At 45.4% G+C, this 21,736-nt stretch overlaps 1 protein-coding gene across 3 annotated transcripts; it reads right to left on the reverse strand.

Moving 5' to 3' along the window:
* Nucleotides 1-12,482: 12,482 nt before the first annotated feature.
* Nucleotides 12,483-19,867, reverse strand: KCNJ8 (potassium inwardly rectifying channel subfamily J member 8). Of its 3 annotated transcripts, none has more exons than XM_064701574.1 (3): nt 19,847-19,867; nt 18,768-19,213; nt 12,483-15,277 (listed from the first exon to the last, which is right to left on the reverse strand). In XM_064701574.1, exons 2-3 carry the CDS (start codon nt 19,130-19,132, stop codon nt 14,377-14,379), a joined length of 1,266 nt encoding a protein of 421 aa, XP_064557644.1. In that variant the 5' UTR covers nt 19,133-19,213; nt 19,847-19,867; the 3' UTR covers nt 12,483-14,376. The 3 variants fall into 3 exon arrangements, with proteins under 3 accessions (XP_064557644.1, XP_064557637.1, XP_064557630.1); XM_064701567.1 differs by having other exon boundaries at nt 19,557-19,862; XM_064701560.1 differs by having other exon boundaries at nt 19,452-19,862.
* Between the last annotated feature and the right edge of the window lie 1,869 nt (nt 19,868-21,736).

Genomic DNA, 21,736 nt, shown 5'->3' on the forward strand with positions numbered 1-21,736 from the left:
CCATGAGACATCCATTTAAATGGTTGTAAGAATCAGTACTCCCTGGTGGATGTCTCTCAGAAGGCTCTGAGGGAAGGCATCCCTCTGGCAGATGGAGGGACCCAAGGAGCTGGTGTGTGACAGGAAAGCTGCTGGCCATGAAGACGGCTGAGGAGATGCTGCTGTGATGCTCCACCCGTGTCTGCTGGAGGGAGCAGCAGCTGAGGTGCAGGCAGAGGCTGAGCCAGGCTGCAGGTGCTCAGTGAGCCCACAGCTGTGCAAACAACATCACCCCTGCTCCCACAGCTCCCACAGAGTCAGCAGGTACACAAACCCTTGGATTCAGGGCTTCAGGCCAGCCAGGATGGGGAACTGTTTGCATTTGGCTGGGGGCACAATCAGAGCTGCTGAGAGCACAGAGGATCCACGGGCTTAGACAGCCCAGCTGTTTAACTGAGCTTAAGTTAGCTCAGCTGCTCAGAACCAAACATAACACCAAAGAGGGTTGATGTCAGATGGATGGGCCATGCACTGAAGAGCTGGACTCAATGATCCTTGTGGGTCCCTTCCAACTTGGAATATTCTCCAATTCGGTGATCTGAAGGCCCTGGTAAATAAAAACTGTATCTGGTCTTGTGGTGCTTCTTTTCATTTTTCTGGCTTTCCATCTCGAAATGGGCTACAATTTCTGTGCTAAGAAGCTCCATGATTTAGGTTATACAGCTGAGGCTGGGTCTTTACAAGTTCATCTGACAGGGACAGAGATTTTTCCATACCTGCATCAGAAACTGGCATGTACTTCTGAAGCACAGTCCTTCCCTGAGCCTTTCCTGGCACTCCCTGCCAGGAGAGGTGTGAATCCCATTGCCACAGGGTTTTTTGCCTGTGTGACAGATCAGTCATCTGCTCAGCTCTGGCGGTGCAAATCCAGAATTTTGGGTAACTTCAGAAGAGCTGCTCAGAAGAGACACATGCAGCTGAGGTCAGGATCTGTTCCGCTTAATTAAATAAATAAAGGTTAAGTATCCTGGAAGATCCATTTTCCAGTGTCCTTAACCTTCTCTTTGCTGGTGACCTCCTTATTTATTTATTTACTTATTTTCCAACTGAGCTTTTCATGGCCATTTCATTGACATAAATTTTCCAGCTTTTTTAACACAGAACATCTGTGGTCCCTATGCAGTGTCCTCTATAGGTCATGGGAAAGCTTTATCTTACTAATAAGCTCCATTCCTCTATATATTCAGGCCCAATTGATGGGGCCAAGTGTGTTTATAAATAAATATTGTCTTGTAATGACCGTTTCCATATGTCCCAGAGGAATAGAGATTTTGTCCTTTTGAGCTGGCCAGCTGCCTCCTTTGTAACAGTGAGAACAGTTTTCCCCTGTCTGGTTAACATTTGATTTATGTGGAAATGAACTCCCCAAGGTGACAGGCCAGTGAAACTGAAGAATGCAATGCTCCCAACTACCCTTTAACAGTCAGGGAACTCTGTTCATCCACCCACCCTTCATTTTTCTCTTAATCAAACTAAATTAGTTGTATTTATTGAATCTCTCTATTTGTCCCTGACCAGCTCTGTCTGCCTCAGCCAAACAGGGACAAAAGCATGAGGAAGGCAAGCAAGTTCCACTGCAGCTCTGTCACATATCTGTCACTAAGAAAAATGACCACTGACGTAAGACATGGTTAAATTATGGAAGGATGTGTTTGCTGGGAAATGCAGAGCATGGATTGCCAAAATGTATGGTGAATGATTGGCTCTTCTTTACTGATGAGAGCAGCAAGAAATATGCTGCCATATGGCTTCTCTTCTGCACCAAGTGTGATCCAATAGCTGCTTATGACTGAAGGATGATGCTGTGCCCAGGGCTTATTTCTTAACTCTGTCCCATCAAAGACAATATGTACTTCTTACACAAGCCTTGATCTGCTCTGCATCCTCTGCCAACTAGGCAGCAGTGCAGAAGAGGTCAGGATCCATCTTTTAAAGGCTTTCAGAAGAAATCCATTGGAGACTTCAGAGAACAACACACAAGACTTATGTAGGATATCTGTTAATCTTCGCTTCTGAAATTGTTCCTTGAGCTACATGTACATGTGTTTATGTGGAGATATACACACAGAGTAAAGAATGTTTATCCTGATTTTCCACTCTCCCACAACGTTGTACTGTGTGGAAGGGAATGAATGCCTGGAGATTTCTAGGCTTTGGTTTCTGGTAAAGCCAGTCTGATAAACTGTCTCATTATTTATCAAGCCTCCAGGCTTGATAAATAATGAGAATACATTCCTATGGCTGTAATTTCATGCTACCCTGTAGTCTATCAGAAAGGTAATGAGGAAAAAAAGGTAATTTTCAAGAACTTCATTTTATTATGCAGAAAAATAATCCAAATATTATCCCTCTCCCTTAGCATGCTGGAGTTTAGCACTCAGTAAAGAAAGGTTATATCAAAGTAGGACATGCATTTTGGGTATTTAGGTGTTTCTTCATTTTTGTGAGAAATCCAGTTTTGACTGATGCATGAGGGACTAGACAGAGCCTCCCTTTCCTGTACTCTGGGACATGTTCCATGGGAGAATTCAGCAGAAAACCAATTCCTGTAAATTAAGTTATGACATCCTTATCATGTTTTCCAACTCCTCTCATATAGCACAGCAATGTATGTCAGAAGGGGATGTGTGCACTGTGGTCTGGTTTTGATACCAGTGAGATTTTGTATTGCAGTCCTGGCTCTTCTATTTCAAATGACGAAGGGAAAGCTGTGCCACCAAGAAAATGATATAAAATACTGTTTGTGGATATTTAATTTCAGGTTTATGAAGCAGGAAAAAAGCCAAATCCAAACAATCACACGCCAAACCAGCACAATTGATCTGTTACTGCTGGGATCTGTTCTTTTTTTGTTGTTGTTATGTAAACTGCATGACGGCCTGGCTTTCCAACGGTGGGAAAATCTCCTGAGAAGAAACGTGTCCCTCGCTTCCTCTGGGAATGCTCAGTACCCTGGAGATTCTTCTTGCTTGACATTTTGTTTCTCAAGTGACTACTGGACCTTTGCTCGGATGAGATAAGTCATTTTTCTTTCCCTGGCTACAAGAAGTACATGTAATTATGTAGTTGTAATGCTTAAGGCTAAACTGGTTTGTGACAGTGGACATGCAAGGGGTTGTCCTCCCAGAGCTTTTCTGAGCCAGACTGAGCTGGGCTCTGTTACTTTGGCCATGTTTTGGTGGCAGGTAGCACAGCAAGCTCAGGAAATCCCTGTTCAGTGGTGGGCCATTGCCCCTCCCTGCTCTCATGCATTTTCCCACAGCAAATTTGGGGACCAACGTACTTGAATGCAAACTAGGGTGTACTTCTTATGTTTTTGAGCCAGAAACAAACCCTGTTTATAAAATTAAAAAATTTGTTCTATCTTCTGGAAATATAGCAGAGTTAGTGTGAATAAAGGTTATAAAATATGATGAGGTTGCATTTGGAAAACTTGAAATCCTCCACAAAACACCAGATTCAGATTATGCTCAGATTATGTCAAACAAATGTAGCTAACCTGAATGCCTTCTTTGCACCTCATAGTGTTTTCAGATAGGATCTGCTCACATTCACAGCATTTGGAAGGCACTTTGCAGGCAGGACATATCTAATAAATGCACACAAGTAATCCAAACAGTCTACTTAAATTTATTTTAATTGCATAGTGTTTGGATCTGGCATTTCAAACAGCACCAGTCTATCCTGCAGTGTCTGGAGATCTGTCTCCAAAAGGAGCCAATTCTCTCAAAACTAGTACTGAACTGTGAGATATTATGTTAGGAAACACCAAATCTTGTTTTCTTACTCGATTACTGATGTATCTTTTTTTCTTTATTGACGTTCCATTTCTACATAACCTTCTTCTCCTTTTTTTTTTTAGCCAGAAAACCTATGGAACAAAAGTAGCCAGCTGCCATATGGAAAGGGCAACTAGAGCCTTACTGCTGTTTCCTTGTCCATCGGAGGTTGCACTGAAATGTCTAAACAAAGACATTTGTGTTTGTATGGAAGTTTAGGACTAAAGATCTCTCTGGGGCTGAAGGCACACACCCACGCTGCCTGGGAAGAGCTGCTTCAGGATTAGGAAAACTCCCCTGCTAGACAGATTTATGCTCTGGAGATCCTGCCACTTTTCCCTTTGAACGCTCTTCCTGCCTGGACCCTTTAAGTAGATATTTAACTGTAGGATCCTTAACTGTAAAATTCTCCTAAGTTGGAGGGGGCTTCACACAAGTGTATAGGGATTGCTGAACTGTTTAGAATTTCAGAGCTGCTCAGGTGTTTTACAGAATCACAGAATGCTTTGGGTTAGAAGGACCTCAAAGCTCATCCAGTTCCATCCCCTGCCATGGGCAGGGACACCTTCCACTAGACCAGGTTGCTGACATTCCCATCCAGCCTGGCCTTGAACACTTTTTATCTCAGTAGGTAACAGCATCCTGAGTGTTTTAATTTTGTTCTATTGATTCATATTAGCAGGCAGAACTCTACAATCCACAATTTCTTAGGTACCTAGGTCTTAGCAAGTGATTCCCAAAACAGCAACTGGAATCCAGCACTTGAAGATCTCCCCTTCAGAAGCCTTTGATCTGAAATAAACCAAAACCACATTTACTTCACCAGAAAGAATAGTACATCTATCAAGAAATGTTTTTAAAACTTTGACCAGCTGACTATCTCTTCTGCTTTCCTTAAAAACTGTCTGTCCCTTGACTTCTTCAGAGCATTCCCACATTAGCCTGGTTCCCTAGAGGAGCTGTCTTCTCCTCCCTTGGATGACAAATTTCTTCAAGCCTGCTGTCTCTGATATTTCTGTTTTCCATCTTGCCTGGTCATTGTCTCATTATAATACTCCATGTGTGCTGGAGATGGCCTGTCCTACCATTCCTGGGTTCTATTCTTCCTTTTGCCCAGCAGCCCTTTGTTGAGGTGGTTCACTGGAGTGGCCCAGCCAAATTGTTTCAGCACTCACACTGCCCTGTTTACCACAGAGAATCCACATTGTCAGGGCTCAGAGCGTGAGCAAGACCCTCACATGCCACAATCAGTGGCTTAGTAGGAGGAAAAGCAAAAGCCAGGGAATGGAAGCAGGAATCTGGTTTGCCTCTGACAGCCCCCTGAACTGTGCTCTAGCAGCTGGGAGCAAGCTTTCCCTGGGGGCACATCAGGCACGTGTGCTTTGGAGAGGGATGGGGCTGATCCTCCCTGCTGCTGCTGCTGCTGGGAGCTCGCATGGTCAGGCTGTGACCCAGCTGTGTCCCTGCCTGGTGAAGGGGCTGCACGTAGCTCTGTGCTGGCTGCTGGTTTCCATCACTGAATTCCATGTCCTGCACGGCATGTGCAGCTCCCCTGCGGCCTCATCCATGGCTGGGGAGCTCCCCAGGGACACAAATGGGCACTGAGAGTGAGTGCTGCCCTTTAAAAGCTCACATCTCTGAGGGAAACCATTTGGCAAGCTCTTTGAGTCTTTGTTAATGAAATGTATTTTTGCCCTCTTCTATGTGCATGGTGCACATAGCACCATGATAGTGTCAATAGCATTGAGTATGGGTAAGAATCAGCAGAAACAAGGAAGATGTCATGGTGGGAGTTATAGACAAGCCAACCAGGATGAAGAAGCAGGTGAAATATTCTATAAGCAGTTGAGAAAAATCTTACAATTACTAACCTTGTTCTCACGAGAAACTTCAACCTAACAGATGGAAATGCAACACAACAGAGAGGAAACAGTCTAGGAGATTCCTAGAGTGTGTGGAATACACAGAGGTGGTAAGTGACCCAGCCAGGGAAGGTGCCCTGATGGGTCTGTATTTGTGACAATTTTACCAAGCTGAAATGCCACAGCTTCTTGATGATTTCGGGTACCAAATTATTGTGGGCAGGTTTTTCAAAGGGAGGTCTGGAACCTGTTGCTACTAAGCAAACCTCTCCCCTTTTCACAGCAGGAACAAAACGTCAACAAACTTTGGATGTGTATTTGCACACACATTTGTACATGCACGCATTTTTCCCCTGCAGTTTATTTCCCCAGTGTCATATCCCAAATGACATTCCCAAAGTACCCATATGAAATGCCTGGAAATCCTAATGGGGGTAAGTGCTCCCAGCCTTTCTCCACCACTGCATGCAAATGTAAGTCAAGTTGAAAATTGCCAAGAGGAAAGCGACCATGAGAAACTCACTGAGACACTTGACAGAAATCTAAACCAACACATTGGAAAGAGTTACAAACAAACTCTCACAACCAGAGCTCCTCCTGTGACATCATGTCACATTAATCACTGCTAGGTTGACCTAATAAGGATGAAAATTCCCACTTCTGAGCCTGCTCTCCCAAACAAATAAATGCATTTTCTGCTGTGTTGGACCTTCCTTAATGTCTGCCAGAAGAGATGGAGCTGGAAGTTTTGCTCAGATGTCAGTGTAGTTAGCTGAGGCCCGGGGTGGGAGAAAAGTCCATCTTAGTGAGGGTCTTTTCTCCCTAAAGCACAATGGAGTCTCTGAGAATGAGGTTTCATTCTATAAATATATAATGGAATCTTTTGGCTGGAAAACCAGAGTAAAAATAACTTGGAGAATCCCTACTGTCAAATCTGGCAGTGCTTCTTTAAATATATGTATGTGTGTGTGTGTTTGTGTGTGTGTGTGTGTGTGTGTGTGTTTATATACATACACACATATATATATATATATATATATATATATATATATATATCAAGGCAAACAAGCTTTTCTCCTTTGATTTGATAATGTGCCCAAGGAGAACTTAAGTTGAAGGATTTTACTGAGGAATTAATAGTTCTGTGCTTGAAGTGGAATAGGAAAGAATGTGTTGATGTACACAGATGCATGGTTTTGGAAAGACTAAGCAGTTATCACCACTTGCTGGCTGTGGATTGCAAACACTGTGCAAGGTGTGACTGCCTACTTAGAATGATATTTCTGTTTTGTGGGCACCCCTAAGAGCCTCTCAGTGAGCAAGTCCTCAGATGTTGGCATCGGAAATGACAAATATATGATTGATTGCATGTTTCCATGCTAAATTATTGTACTTGTACGTGTCTTGTGCATGATTTCAGATTAAACATTGCCACCTGTAATGTCTCTGGCACCTCTGTTTTGAAGACTGTTCCACCTACCATTCAGTACATGGTCAAGAAATTTTTATTTCAGTTTTCTGAACCTCTTATTTCTCTGGTTTTGTGCCTTTCCTCTCATAATTGATATGGCAGAATTAGGACTCATTGCCTGCTGCTTTTTATCTTTAACCAGAGTATTGAATTGATATTTGAACAGATTATTGTCCCTTAAGGTAAACACCCATGACTGGTAACACCACACTTGTGATCATATAAACTGGAGGATATTCACATCTTTAAAATCAGGTTAAATTTAATATTTTATGGAGCACATTCAGTCTTGTATTCCATTTTTCATGTGGATGTTGACAGTATAAAGGAGCTGACTATAAGGAAAACTTCAGTCGAGAAATTTTATTACTATCTTAATTTAACACAAAATATTTAAAGAATGAAGTGAGATTTTGTATATGGAAAAAATAGCACACGCCAAACAATTTAATCTGATCAGCCAAGAATAGTTTCTGTTTATAATATGATTTAAAACACCAGCTAAGGCTGAGCAGACAACATTTATTAGTACTTGATATATTTTTGAAAAGCTGTGAGACGAAAAGCTGACCACCCAAGGGGAAAACAATTGTCCCATGCTCTCACTCAAACTCAGCAGAGTTTCTTTCAGTGTGTGTCACAACCCTTCAGTTTTGCTTCATGTCCTGCCCTTGACTGCATTTGGAAACCGTGACAGTCAGCAGAAGCAGCCCCTTTCTGACAGACCAACCAGATGACCCAGAATGAAAGACCTAACATCAAAAATACACCCTGAAGGACAACAAGGCTGGGCCACGGGAGGATGCAATCAATTTTCATGGCTATTGTGGTTACAAAAGAAAAAAAAAGCACTTGAGGAAAGCAGTGATGTTCCCTGGATGAGGAAGATGCTGAGCCCCAAACCACAATACCCTTTTGCAGTCACTCCAGTGCCATTTCTCAGTTTTATGGTCTTTGTAATAGACCTCAGACCATAAAATCAAGAAATATAATTTCACTTTGGCCAACACAGAGGCTGGTTTTCTCAGCCTTGCTACTAAGCCAAAATTTAACAACAGCAGGAATCCAAGTAAACTCCTGTAACAATGAGATACCCTAATTTTTACAAATTGTCCCCAGGGACATTTGTCCATGCTGTCTGAAGAATCCATAATTAGCACTGAAATGCATTGGTCAAATTAAATCAACCATTTGGGGATGCCTAACTCTGCTGGGGTTTCTGTTCCCCCATGTTTGTTTGTTTCCTCTGTGGGAGATTAATTTAAGACTCAGAGGAAAGCTTTCTCTTGAACAAAATTCATTAAACTCTCTCTATCCATAAATTTGGAGTGCAGCAGGGACCATTAGATCATCCCATCTGACATACTGAGCAATACAGGCCATGGCATCATGCACAGCTACTCCCACTCTGGGCACAGAAAAGTGTTCACATGGTAACAAATACCCTCCAGAAATCTGCAGCATGTTTGTGCTGGGAGTGATGTCTTCAGATAGATCAACTCTTCCTCAGGGTATAAAAAGCAGGTGTGAAACTTTTGTTAAAGGTGAAGAGGGAATCCAACATGATTTTATTGCCTCTTTGAATTTTTAATAACCTAAATGTTCAAATAATTGGTAGCAATAGCTAAAGTATGGACTATATTTTCCTTGAATGGACATTTTTTGTCTTCCTTGCATTGAAGTGTGTCTTGATGAACATTCCCTTCACTGCTAGCTAATAGCTCATCAGTGTTCTGAGAGTCCTCAGCCAAGACTCTTACTTTTATATATAAAAATACTTATTATTTTTAAATATTTCTTTTAATCCATGCCCTTGGTCGTGGGTGCTGACTGTGAGTGCCTCAATCCCAGTGGCTGTTTCTCTTGGACAGCACTGATCTTGTCTCTGTAGGCTAAATTTCTCTTCAGCATCCAATAAGGGAATATGGGAACATATTTCATCTTTACTGTCCAGTTATCACATGAGAAATCTCTTTCTTTTTTTTAACGTTCAAAGAATTCTTAAGGGAAAAGAGAAAACACAATTCAGGGAGACAGGATTATTAATAGGAGAAGCATTACAAAATTCCTGTCTATCATCTTCGATTAGTCTGGATGTCATGTAAACACAAATATAGGGAAAAATATTTTAATATAAGCATGTGGGGGAGAAATTGTTAACTCTAACCTGGCTATTCAAGCAACACCCCACCCCCCGCCCAGTGTTTTGAAAGCACCAGGCCCAGCTGAGATTATATTTTGTGAAAATAATGAGAGCTTTGTTCCTTTCATCATGTATCGAATGGTTTTTCTCCTGTCAAAGCTCCTTTCTGGTCTTGAACTAATTACTTTTGCAGATTGCAGTAAAAAAACATTTACTAATAATAACCACTGTAGTGCTTGGAAACTGGTTTCACAAAATGTCCTCAGTCTCTACTTTGTGATGAAAAAAAGGATGTGGAGAATTAACCATCTTTTTTATTTTCAATCAGAAAATATAGTGTGTCCATGCTGTTACCCAGACTGCAAAGTAAAAGCATGATTCCCCAACTTTATAAAGTGTAGATAAAGGCTCAGACTTCTATGAAATTCATTCACAATGGCTGCGAGGCAAAACCTCTGAAATGACCCTTTGGCCTGGAGTGACACATGGCATTAGGGCAAAGGGCCATGGCACACATGAGATGTTACCTAAATATGAATGTTACTCTGGCTCTCACTTTACAAAGTCCTGAGTAGCCCAGAAGGCCCAGAAGGAAGGGGAGCCCTTCTGTGGAAAGAGCCCAGCACTTGTACTGGCCAGGGCATATTGCTGTGGGACAACGTGCTCATGAAGACGTGCTCAAGGGGCAGAACTGTTTTACAGGGCCAGAACTGTGTTACAAGGCCAGATCTGTTTTAGAAGGCCAGAGTGATGCAGGGGTAGCAGAGAGGTCCAAGGTGTGCCTTGCAGCAGGGCCTTGCCAGTGCCAAGCTCCAGCTTCTGTCCCTGGCTCGCACCAGGTTTTGCAAAAGAGAGCGCAAGAAGTCCTGAGGGTGACAGCCACAGAATCAGCTGCCAACAGGGAAAGTTTCCTCCAAATCCTATCACTCAGATCTTGGCTTCAGCCCTGGAGCATTAACCTTTATATCCCCTGTAAGCACTGCCTGTGTTTGTTTGCTCTGTCCCCACCACGGTAACTCTGAATCTTCTGGGTGTCCCAAACGAGCACAAAGGCTCTCACTGCCATTTCTCTGTTTAAAACAGGGAAGCTCCTTAGGTGAAAGCTAGGAAAAAAAATAAAGTGTAATCCTAGACATTATGCCTGTCCTGGAAGGACTTTATAATTACTTTTCTGAGCTTAAAAAATTTTTGCTGCACACAGAGCCAAAGCATATTAAATCCACAGAAGAAGTGAAGTCAAGTATGCAGTTCTAGTTACACCATGCTGCAGAGCGATGGGAATGGTAGGGACACAAGTAAGTGTGAAGGGATGATGTTGATACCTTATTTAATCTAATTTACTAAATTATTATCAATGAGATGAACAGTTAACTGCTAACATGAACTGTCAGCACTATTTGGTAGAAATCTCACCATCATCCTTGTCAGGCTGTATTAAAAACAGAAGGCTTCAAATTTAAAATAAAACCCCTCTCTAATAAAGTTGCCTGGGAGAATAAACAATTATATGTATTGAGCTGTGGCACTGCCAGCTGATGCCCTCTCTGCAGGCAAAGCTGGGTCTGAAAGGACATGCAGTGATATTGCAAAGCTGGGTCTGAAATCTGTCCTTTCAGTCAGGGAAGCAGCTCCTAGGCCAAGGACCCCTCTCCTGCTCTCCACCACTGGCTGCCTCTGTCCCTGACCTCTTCCAGGACTTCAAATCTTGCTCAAGAAAGGGGCTTTGCACGAAAGGATTTTCTGCACGGAGCAGGAGCACAGCACATACGAACATAACATCCATGGCACAAAGCTCTGCCTTGTTTATCTGTTCAGCATCCTGGCATACGACTGAGGTGTCTTAGTGTTACCTCAAAATACCAATATCCCTCCAGTAGTGTTCCAAGAAACAGAGTGTATAAGGTGGGAAGCAGAGAGAGCCACGAAGATGAAATAAAATTTGGAAGGAGAAAATGAGAAAATGGTTCTGGGAAAAAAAAAAAAGCTCATTTGAAATACTGAGAGAATAATGAGGTAGTCTAGGTAACATAAAATTGTTATTCAAAAGAACCATGGAAAAGGCTGGCATACAGGAGTGACCAGGAGTATAGAAGAATGAATGAAGAATACAAAGGGACAGGAAGGAGAGGAATAGGGAAAAATCAGAGATGGAAGAAATCATTATTTGTTGGGGTTAAGATTTTTCCTTTTGTTTCTTTCTCTTATGGAATTTTGTCCCATCTGTGGCTAAGAGACAATAATGACCAGTACTTAAGAGAGGCAAAAAGGTGGGGGAAGCATGCAGCTGGCTACTCTCTTATCTGGGAGGTTTTCTTTGTGAAAGAGCAAAGATACCGTGACATTTTGGCCGGTGGTGAGGGGCTGGGCTGGGCTCCTCTTGCCCTTGGTGTGGGAGCAGGCACAGCCAGTCCGCAGTTGCTGCCCAGAGGATTTGCTGCCATGACTGAGCTTTTGTCCTTCCATTGCGTCTCCTACTGTGGGTGAGCCTTTCCTCGTAAGAGCAGTTGTTGGACGGGAATATTACTGACACCCAATCTGACTGGAAGGGACCCTTACCATCTATTTGGGTGCCTCAGGGGAGAAACCCAGGACCCCAGCCCTCCTCCCCTTCCCGGCTGCACTCTGCAGCTGCTACAGGAGGAGCCTGGAGCCTGGCTGCCCAGTCCCATTGTTTTCTCCTCTACACTCTAACCCAGCACCCCTGCCTGCCATGACACCTGCTACAGCTGGGGAGTTTCTGATACATTTCCTTGGCTGCTCTGGTGTCTGCTCACCCCTGCTGTCCCAGCCGCTGCCCCCCGGTCCCTGCTGAGGCCCATTCCCACCACCCAGCCCGCAGCCATTACGGCGTGAGGGGGACATGGCCGAGCTCACACACAGCGCCCCCTGCAGGAATGAGCGCCCCCGCCCCGCCCGGCCGGGAGCCAGCAGCGCCCCTGCTGGCCGCGACCGGAACTGCAACAAAGGGGAGAGCGCCAGGGTCGAGCTGCTGCGGGTGAGCTCCTGGTGCCGCTTGAGTTGCTGCTGTTGTTTGCTTGCCTTGCTATACAGACTAGTAAAGAACTGTCATTCCTTTTCACATATCTTTGTCTGAAAGCCCCTTAATTTCAAATTGTAATAATTCAGAGGGAAAGGGGTCATATTCTTTTTCCCACCTTCCACGGCAGACACCTGTCTTTCAAACCAAGAGATTATTGTAACTCTTTTTATTATTATTTTGTATAAAACCTGCTTTTGCACAGCATCTGACTTAACCATGTATCCAACAGAGAGCCTCAGAGAAGTTCACAGTCCTGGAAATGGAGGACAGAGACAAATTGTAATACAGTGCTTCACTCTGACTCTTCTTGGAAGCTGCAGCTGATCATAGTTTGGACACACAAGGGACAGAATAATTTCTCCAGATGTTCACCATCCACCCTTCTAGAACATTAATGAGCAGGCCAGGGAATTAATGCTTTCAGCAGAAACTTCAATTTCCTCTGCTGCTTCAGATGAAGTATTTTGTCAGAGTTTTTGTTCTGAAGAGCATCTGTTCCAAATGCAGGGAGTCCACACCTCAGAGCAATACCCCTCCATGCCACCATTCAACACCTCGTGAAGACTGAGACCATCCATCTAAAAATTGCTGATGAGCTCCTTCAAAGAGAATGAGAATCCAGCTTTGACTGTTTCACCACAGAGAAAAAAGCAAACATTTAAATGTTTGAGTGGCTTGGAGGGTCAGAACAAGGATAGTACTTCTCTCGACCCACAGACATAAAACAATTTCTGCAAGACATTTGAACAGGAACTTGTCCATAGTTATGCTTACTCACATGGGAAAAGACATGTATCAATTTAGGCTACCAAATGTGACAGAATTAGTTGTCTTACTTTTATGTATTCCTGTAGAAAACTATCTGATGACATTTTTGGGAAGGCTCCAGGTAACAAATGCCCATTTTAATTTGAAGAGGAAAGCTTCTTCCCACCAATTCTCAATGCCAGATTATATAAAAACACAGGTGAGGCACTGCTAAAAACCCAGGAATTCAGCAGCAGCATCCAAGTTCTCCTGAAAAGCATTCAGATAATTTTGAAAATACTATCTCTAATATTGGCAGGTTTCCCTCTCATTCTCATTCATGAGTTCCCACTGGCAAAAAATAACCTTCTTCTGGAGGATGCAGACTTAATCCTATGAAAAGTAAGTGAAACAAATACATGTGTTTCCTTCATATATGAATCTATCAGAGAGAGCAAAACGGGATTTGGTCTTCTGTCATGATGAGAATGTTAAAGAGGCATCTTCTTTTTTCAGCTTGCATAATTTCAGTGAAACAGATGCCCAGGTGGCAGCCAGGAGGACTGAGATTTCTCAGCTTGGCCTACAGCTAATCAAAGATGTGTGTTGTCCTGCAGCCAAGTATTTCACCCTGAGAAGGGGAGCAGCACCCCATCATTTTCCTGGTTTTCCTGCCTGGAGTGACACCAGCTTTCCTGTGGGATGGACAGGTCACAACACCTGACCTGAATTTGCTCTCAAAATGCCCTTGCCACAAACCAACAAAAAAGAAAAAGCCTGGGAAACCAAAGATGAAACGGTCAGTCTTCTCCAGTGAAATCCTTGAGGAATTAATTCCTTTAAGACAACAAGGAATTCACACAAAAAGATCAAATTCCAAATGTCATGCATGAAATCCGTGGGAGCTGTTGACTGTAGAAGTTTTGTGAAGCACTCACTTGCATAGGAAAGCCCCACATCTTATGACACCAGCAGAAGAAAGAGACCCTTGATAGGAAAAATACGATTAAAAAAATCAGCATGCCATAAAAACAAGTATAAATACACATTATATTACATGAGTGAAGTGTGTTTTCTTTAGTGTACGTGCCATTTTTTATTAATTCATACACTAAGTGCTAAGGTGTTTTCTAATGCCATTAGGTGGTGCTTTTGGTAAGTAATGGAATAAATAGTTCTTGCATGGTTCTTTTCTGCATTGTGTTCTTGTTTTCTTAAGTAAAAGGAAATTGAAGCAAAACACCACAGGTGCCCTCCTCCTTCTGAAGCGCAGTGCCCTAGCACAAAGCTGTGCATCACGTTTCTGAGGCACTCTGGCTCCCCTCGGGTGTGATAAACTGCACTTTGGGCACGATGAGCGAGGAGTTGGTTCTCCGCATGGAGTTGCTCCTCCGAATGGAGTTGTTTCTCCTCATGGAGTTGCGCTTCCTCAGGGAGTTTTGGTGGGACAGCTCGCTCTTCTGCAGGGTCTGGATGAGGATGGAGGGCTTCTCATCGAGCTCCCGGGCACTGCAGCGCGGCGCAGCCACTTTGACGGTGTTGCCGAACTTGGAGTAGTCGACAGCGTACACGCCTTCCTCTTCGGTGACAATGGGCACGAAGCGGTGACCCCAGAGGATCTCCTCTGCCACGTAGGAGGTTCTCGCCTGTGTTGTGATGCCTGTGGTTTCTACAACCCCTTCCAGTATCACAATGAGCTCCAGGTCCTGGAGCGCCAGGTCGGAAGCAGAGATATCATAAAGAGGACTCCGCTTGTCAATGACATGACAAATGATCAAGGGAGCCACCAGGAAAATGTTGTTGCTTTCGATGGGGTTATCCACAGGGATATCCACCTGGTGAATGGGTATGACTTCTCCTTCAGGGGTCATGGTCTTCCTCACGACCTGGATTCTCACTGAGGCGCTGATGATCATGCTCTTCCTCAGGTCCCCCACGCGGAACATGAAGCAGAGCTTGCCGTTGCGGACGGCGATGACCGCCTGCCGGCTGAAGATCAGCGTCTCGGCCCGCCGGTGAGCCTGCGCCGTCTTCATGAAGATGCAGCCCAGCATGACGGCGTTGATGATGAGCCCCACAATGTTCTGCAGGATCAGCACCGTGATGGCCAGGGGACACTCCTCGGTCATCATCCTGCCCCCAAAGCCAATGGTCACCTGGACTTCGATGGAGAAGAGGAAAGCGGAGGTGAAAGACCTGTAGGGGAAGATTGCACCCAATTAACTCTCAGGACACGGAGCACACACTGAGAAGCTGTTAACATGTATTTCCAGAAACAAACTTCAGGACACGTTTGTATGGCTCTAGTACACATAAGCCTTCTGTTACCACCAGCCTAAGCATTGCATGCTTGGTGGCTCAGATCTGTGTGCTTGGTGTAGTGTCTAATGGTGGCAGGGAAGACCTCAGAGCCTGAGCTCCTCAAGACCATCTGGGTGACCCTGAGCAGCTCAGGGAATCTCTGTCCAGGAGCACAGGCTGCCCACTGGCTTCGTGAACAGCTCTGGAACAGCTGGGCTTTCCACCTTCTCCATCCCATGAAGCCCTTGGTGGAGAGAGGTAGTTTTGGCAAGCGTGGGCAATGAGCTGGCACGCTGAGATCTTTCCACCAGCCTGTGCAGGGAAAGGAAACAGGGAAAACTGCAGCACTTCACTCATTCTACCTGAATCGTGACCCAGAATTTCCTGGTGGGGGAAAAGGGGCTTTCCCAGATTTGTGACACTTCCCAAACCCTTGCTTGCCTTGTGAGAGAGCAGGATGAGGCTGCAGAGAGAGGCCAGTGGCCCCCAGGTGCCCCCTGCACACCCTGGCAGCAGGACAGTGCTGTGACCCAGGGCTTGGGTTCAGCTCACTGCCACGGCAAGACCAGCTGGAAAATGTCAACACAGAAGTGGGATGTAGAAGTGTGGGTTTAAGTTAAATACCCTAAAATGCTATGGTGCTGGACATCAGCAAATGCTGTCCACAAACTTCCCAAATTACATTATTTATAGTAGCCCCAAAGTCATATCCTCTGTATATATCAGGGTCCTTAACTTCCTTTTATATTTATTTATTCCTTTATTCCTTCCAGATACATTCCTCCAGTGCAATCCAATAAATCTGAAGCATCCAATGCTTAACAGGGCCATACTAGCAGAAAATATATCCTGCCCATGAAGATGGGTCTAAATAATTCATTGGTTTTGCTTTGCTTTTCAATTAATCTGCTTTTCAATTATTTTTTCTTTTCTAGTCATATTTTCACTGGGGTATTGAAGACACATTTAAATGGCATAGGCAATATTAAGGATAATTTTCTGGGCAATAAGAAAGTCCATCTCCAAGAAAACCAGCCAGTCTCTGCACAGGTATCTTTGAAATAACTTTCTTATTTTGCCTTTTCTACTCTTAATCATTAACAAACTCCTTTGTATTGAGGGGGTTTATTTTGTATTTTACTCTGAAGAAATCAGGGATAAAGGAGTTACTTAATAGAATCCATGGAATGATTTCTTATAATCATGAATATTCAGTTATACGCAGAATGCAGCTTCTGGATTCAATTTCAGTCAGCTTAATTTAGCTTAAAACTCTGTCCAGTAAGTAGTCTGACTTCCCTTAGCAACACCCTTTTTTAAAAAAAGAAAAAAAAATCCATCTTTTTAACAGTGGAAGTAAGTGAAAGAGCAAGTTTGGAAAGCATTTTAACTACATGAAATGGGAGAGAGAAAGTGCAAATCACACTGTTCCCAGGTCCTTCCCCTCACAGCTGTGCAGCAGCTTTCCATTTTGGATAATGTTTGCTTTCTGTGACAAAGAGATGTCAGGCTTAGAAATTTCTGCAGTACTTCATAAAATGAAAGGGCTGTGCAAGCTCTAGGCACTGGTTAAAATTTCCAAAGCCAGGTTTTCCTGTAAATAGGTAATGGCACCCACCCAAGAAGCTCTCCTGAAATATCTGTGGGCCTAAACCTCAGGGAAATAGGCTAAAAATTTTTTGTCATGATTTTGGCATTCCAATACTAAAATTATTTTACACCTAAAAACTTGCCATTCTTAAAGATGTCAGCAATCACATCATTACTTCATGACTTTGACCAAAGTGGTCGCCAGATTTCCCTAGGAAAGGAAGAGATTTCTCATGGCTTGGGCATGGGCACTGGAGCAGCTGTTGCCTGGACAGCCCATGAGGGAGGGGTGTGTGCTCTTTGGCATGGGCTAAACCTGAAATTGTATTGATTCATTCATTTTGTTTCCAAGCAGACATCCTGGAAGATCCACAGGCAGCTACAGAGAGGGAACGGGGCAGAGTCCTGGCTGTGGATGTGCCTGGCCCCAGTGGCATGAAGCCCTTGGCCCCCAGCTCGGGATCTGCAGGGTGACACAGCAGCCACGCCGAGGGAGCCACCAGCCACACGCAGGGATGTCCCCTCAGCTGACCCTGGAGAGCTGCAGGGTTGTAGCTGTTCACTAGTCCCAGTTGGACAGATCCCACAAATCCCAGAAATGCCGGGGGTAATGCTCCTGCGGGTGCAAGCTGGGTCATGGCATCTCATTTCAGAGGACACTGCTTGTGGCCAGACATCGGAAAAGAAACAAGACAGCAACCCCTGCTCCAATTCCCCCTAACCTGGTGAAGGGAAGCTTGGGAAAATCCCCTCTTCTTTTACCTTGGAAAATCCCAATTTAGCAAAAAACCTGGGTTTTTTGCTAAATTAAATCTAAATTAAATCTCTGCTACCTCATGAGCCAGATACAAAAGCGCTTCAGACTTGTTGAAGTACCTCAAAACTTTCTTGGAGAAGGGAGAAAAGGGAAGTGGATTCACTGATATCTCAGAGCACCCTGCAGCACCCAGACCTTCACAGCACAGCAATGTATAGAGAGAGATGATCTGGGGCAGCCTGGTGGTACAGAACCACAAGGTTCTATCTAAAAAACTAATGTTAAAAAAGCAGATTTAATTGATGAGATCCTTAAGTTATCTTACAGTTTACTCCACCTCTAATCCACAGTCTTCTCTTCCATATATGTTTGTGTCAGCTTATCAGTGCCCTGAAAATTGTCATGGCTTTGGGGACACTTCAACAGGTGATATTTAATCCGGTCACCCTTAAGCTTTCACTGTCTGACACAAATGCACAGTGTGGAAAGTGTTCCTCTGTCCAACTGCTGGCCTATGGCTTCACCAAGGTATTTTGAAGCCCCACATATTTAACACTCTCACGAGAGTCATCTCGAAACACACTCAGTTTTGTCCTAAGTGACACATTTCCTGGTGCCCTGCCTGACACCCAGGGCTGGTTCCCTGCCTCTCGGAGGGAGCACCTGGGCGACGTGGCGCTGGGGATGCTCCCGCTGCCGTAGACAACGTTACAATACATATAACACATACCCACTCTTGCAGCAGGCTCTTATCTCGACAGGCAATCGAGTTACCCACAGAGTGTGGAGACACATGAAAAGCAGCAGGTCTCCCTCTCTTTCAGATCCTGTAAGGAATCAAAGACATCTACAGTATAGTATTTTCCAAGCCCGGGAGGCTTGCTGAATTTACGCAATCTAGAGGAAAACACTGCACTTTTCAACTGTCTCAACCAAACCCAACAGTTCATATAAACCAAAAGCTGCACTTCAAACAACACCAGGACAGCTGGCAGCTCTGTCCCCGCCCTTCCTTCATCCCACCAAACTCTACTTTACCTGACACACGTCACACACGGCGTCCACTTTGTGCTGTTCGAAGGGTTTTCTGTGCTCGGGTCCATGTCGCCATGGGCAAAGGCCACCAGCCACCACATCATGGCAAAGAGTAGCCAGCTGCACAGGAAGGACATGGTAAAGATGACCAGCGTGTGACGCCACTTCAGGTCCACCAGGGTGGTGAAGATGTCCTGCAGGAATCGCCCCTGCTCGCGGATGTTCTTGTGGGCCAGGTTGCAGGCGCCGTTCTTGGCGATGAAGCGGGCTTTGCGCGGGCGGTCGCGGATGCGCGGCTTGCGCAGGTTCTCGGCAGCGATCCGTGCCAGCACATACTCTTCAGGGATGATACTCTTGCGAGCCAACATCTTCCTGCCACCATAGTCCACTCAGCAAGATGCAAAATGGGGGGTGGTCCCTCTAGCAAGGATCTGCAAGGCTTGCTTTACCTGCAAAAAAGAGTGAACCTGGTCAGAGTTGTCACCTGTGCAAGATGCCCCGATTAAGGTACCCCCTGTCAAACCCCACTGCATTAAATGCTGGTCCTACAGTGCCCTCTCTCTCTCAGACCACCATTTTTATATAAGCAGTCGGTATCAGCTCGTAGCAGACATGAAAGATGCTATTTGGAGACTCCTTGCAGGAAGGGAGGCTGCACAGCAGTCTCACAAAGTCGCTGTAAAGTACCGTGACAGACACCAGCTCGGTTCCTCAGGCTGTTTCTCCGGGAGACAGCAGTGCACAGATGGGGACCGGAACACGAAGCACTAAGTTATTCGCATCCTTCAGGACCTGAAGAATCAGACGTCTGTGGTCAGAGCCGAAGTTAGTCTGCGGAGACGCGAGGAGACTCCCTCCGTACGGCTGCAGCTCATCCAGCAGCTGTGGGGAGCCCCAGCCTCGTCCCCCTAGAGCATCACAAGAAGGAACTGAGCTGGAGGCGCGGCAGGCAGGGAACGGGACTCCTCGGAGCAAGCGGTCGCATTTTCCCTCGCAGCTCTTCTTCCCTTCCGGGATCAGGCGGGGAAACCCTCCCTTTATTCCCAAACTTTGAGCCCAAACGGGTGACAGAACAAACCCACCGAAAGCCCGGCTCCCCGGCGGCCGGCCCGTCCCACCGGGGGAGGGCAGGGCTGCCTGACCCCCCGGCGCCTCGCAGGGTCCCCCCGCCCCCGGCCGCCACTCACCGCGCAACGGGGCGGGACGCGGCCGGAGCGGGGCGGGCGGAGCGGGGCTCGGGCCCGGGGAGATGCGCGGAGGGACCGGGGCGGGGCTCGGGCTGGGGATGCGGAGCTCGGGATGGGGATGTGGGGCTCGGGCTGGGGATGGGGATACGGGGCTCAGGAAGCGAGAGTCGGGCTGGGGATGCGAGGCTCGGCCTGGGGATGCGGGACCGGGGCTCGGGATGCGGGGCCGGGGCTCGGAGCAGCGGTCGGGATGCGGAGCACGGGCGCACACGCTCCCTGCGCTGCGCGGTGCCTGTGTACAATGGGTTGAGGGGATTTTAGGCAGGTTCCAGCCCATTTAACAGCGGGACGAGGTGCTAACGCTGCTGGTCTGTGCTGCGTACACAGAGCTGCGCGCCTGCCTGCTTCCTCCAGCAGCCAAGAGTTGTGCCTTCCTAACTTTATCTTCCCTCGAATCTGGCTGAGCCAGAGGAAGCGAGGCTTGTGCGTAAGTCTTTGGGGGACCAAAGCCAGAATCTCATGACCTTTGCAGCTTTGGATAAACTTAATTACCTGTCTCTGCAAGAAAGGAAGGAAAACATTTCTTTTCACGGATCACAGCTCTTGCTGAGCAGTGTCAGGCCCGTTGTGATGTTCAGCTGGGAAATGGGCACTGGCAGATGAGGATTTGTATTTGGGATGGGTAGGAAGAATTATGTACAATGACAACCTCTCCTCCACCTCCCCAGTGAAATCCCTGAAGTTCTTTCTCTTTCCCACTGGTTGAAGTTAACAATTTTGGCCCTTTTGTTTAATGGAAGCTTGCATTCTTGGAAATTGCAGGTTTTTGTTGTTTGATTTTTTTTTTTTTTGATTGGGTGGGCTTTTTTGGGGTTTTTTGGTTGTGTTTTTTGGTGGTTTTTTTTTGTTTTGGGGGTTTGTTTGTTTGTTTTGTTGTTTGTTTGTTTGTTTGTTTGTTTTGTTTTGTTTTGTTTTGTTTGGGGGTTTTTTTGTCCTGAAGTCTTAGGGTTTGTGATGGCGAGAATAAACAGTGCATCAACTTTATGAAAATATCTGCATTCAGATTTTAATGAAGGCATGTGCAGAGATTTTGTCAGATTAACTCCCTTGTATCCAAGGAGTGAGAGTGTGTGTGTGTGTGTGTGTGCGTGTGTGTGTGTGTGAAATAGGGAGGTTCCAAACTTTTCTGTGTATCACTCAAGTGAATCACCTCTAGGGTATAAAATTTCTACATAACAAAATACCTCACTCCTCTCTGTAAACTAGGGAAAAGCTTGACAGGCCTGGTGCAATCAGGAAGGTTTTAAGCATACTCAGGCTTGGAAAAACTGAGAAGGCACATTTGACAGGCAGTATAATCCTCAGCTTGAAGATATCCACCCTGCTGAACACATGCACGTGCTCAACTTTAAATAGATGAGTGGTTCCTGGAAACTTCTCCAGCACTGGCCTTTGCTAATACCACATACCCAGTAGCCAGAGGAGAGACAGACACAAAGCCCCAGTCATATTAGGCAATTAGCTAAATATTTATGTGTGAAATTAACTTTAGGCAGATGGGAAGCTGAAAAATCAGGGTCTAAGCCAAATGCCTTTAGATTTTAACCAGACTCAGAGTACAAACACATAAAATCACTTGGGTGGGTATCTGCAGGGTCAGCATTGTTGGTGTGTGGCACTTCAGGGGCCGGGCTTGGAGAACTTGGGAAATTACCCTTCTGTGAATGAGGTAGCAGAGACAGCTCTAGAGGGGCTGCTTCATTTGTTTCATGCAGCCCCAAAAGT

This window comes from Zonotrichia leucophrys, chromosome 1A (assembly GCF_028769735.1).
Source record: "Zonotrichia leucophrys gambelii isolate GWCS_2022_RI chromosome 1A, RI_Zleu_2.0, whole genome shotgun sequence".
In the NCBI taxonomy this organism is placed as follows: domain Eukaryota; kingdom Metazoa; phylum Chordata; class Aves; order Passeriformes; family Passerellidae; genus Zonotrichia; species Zonotrichia leucophrys.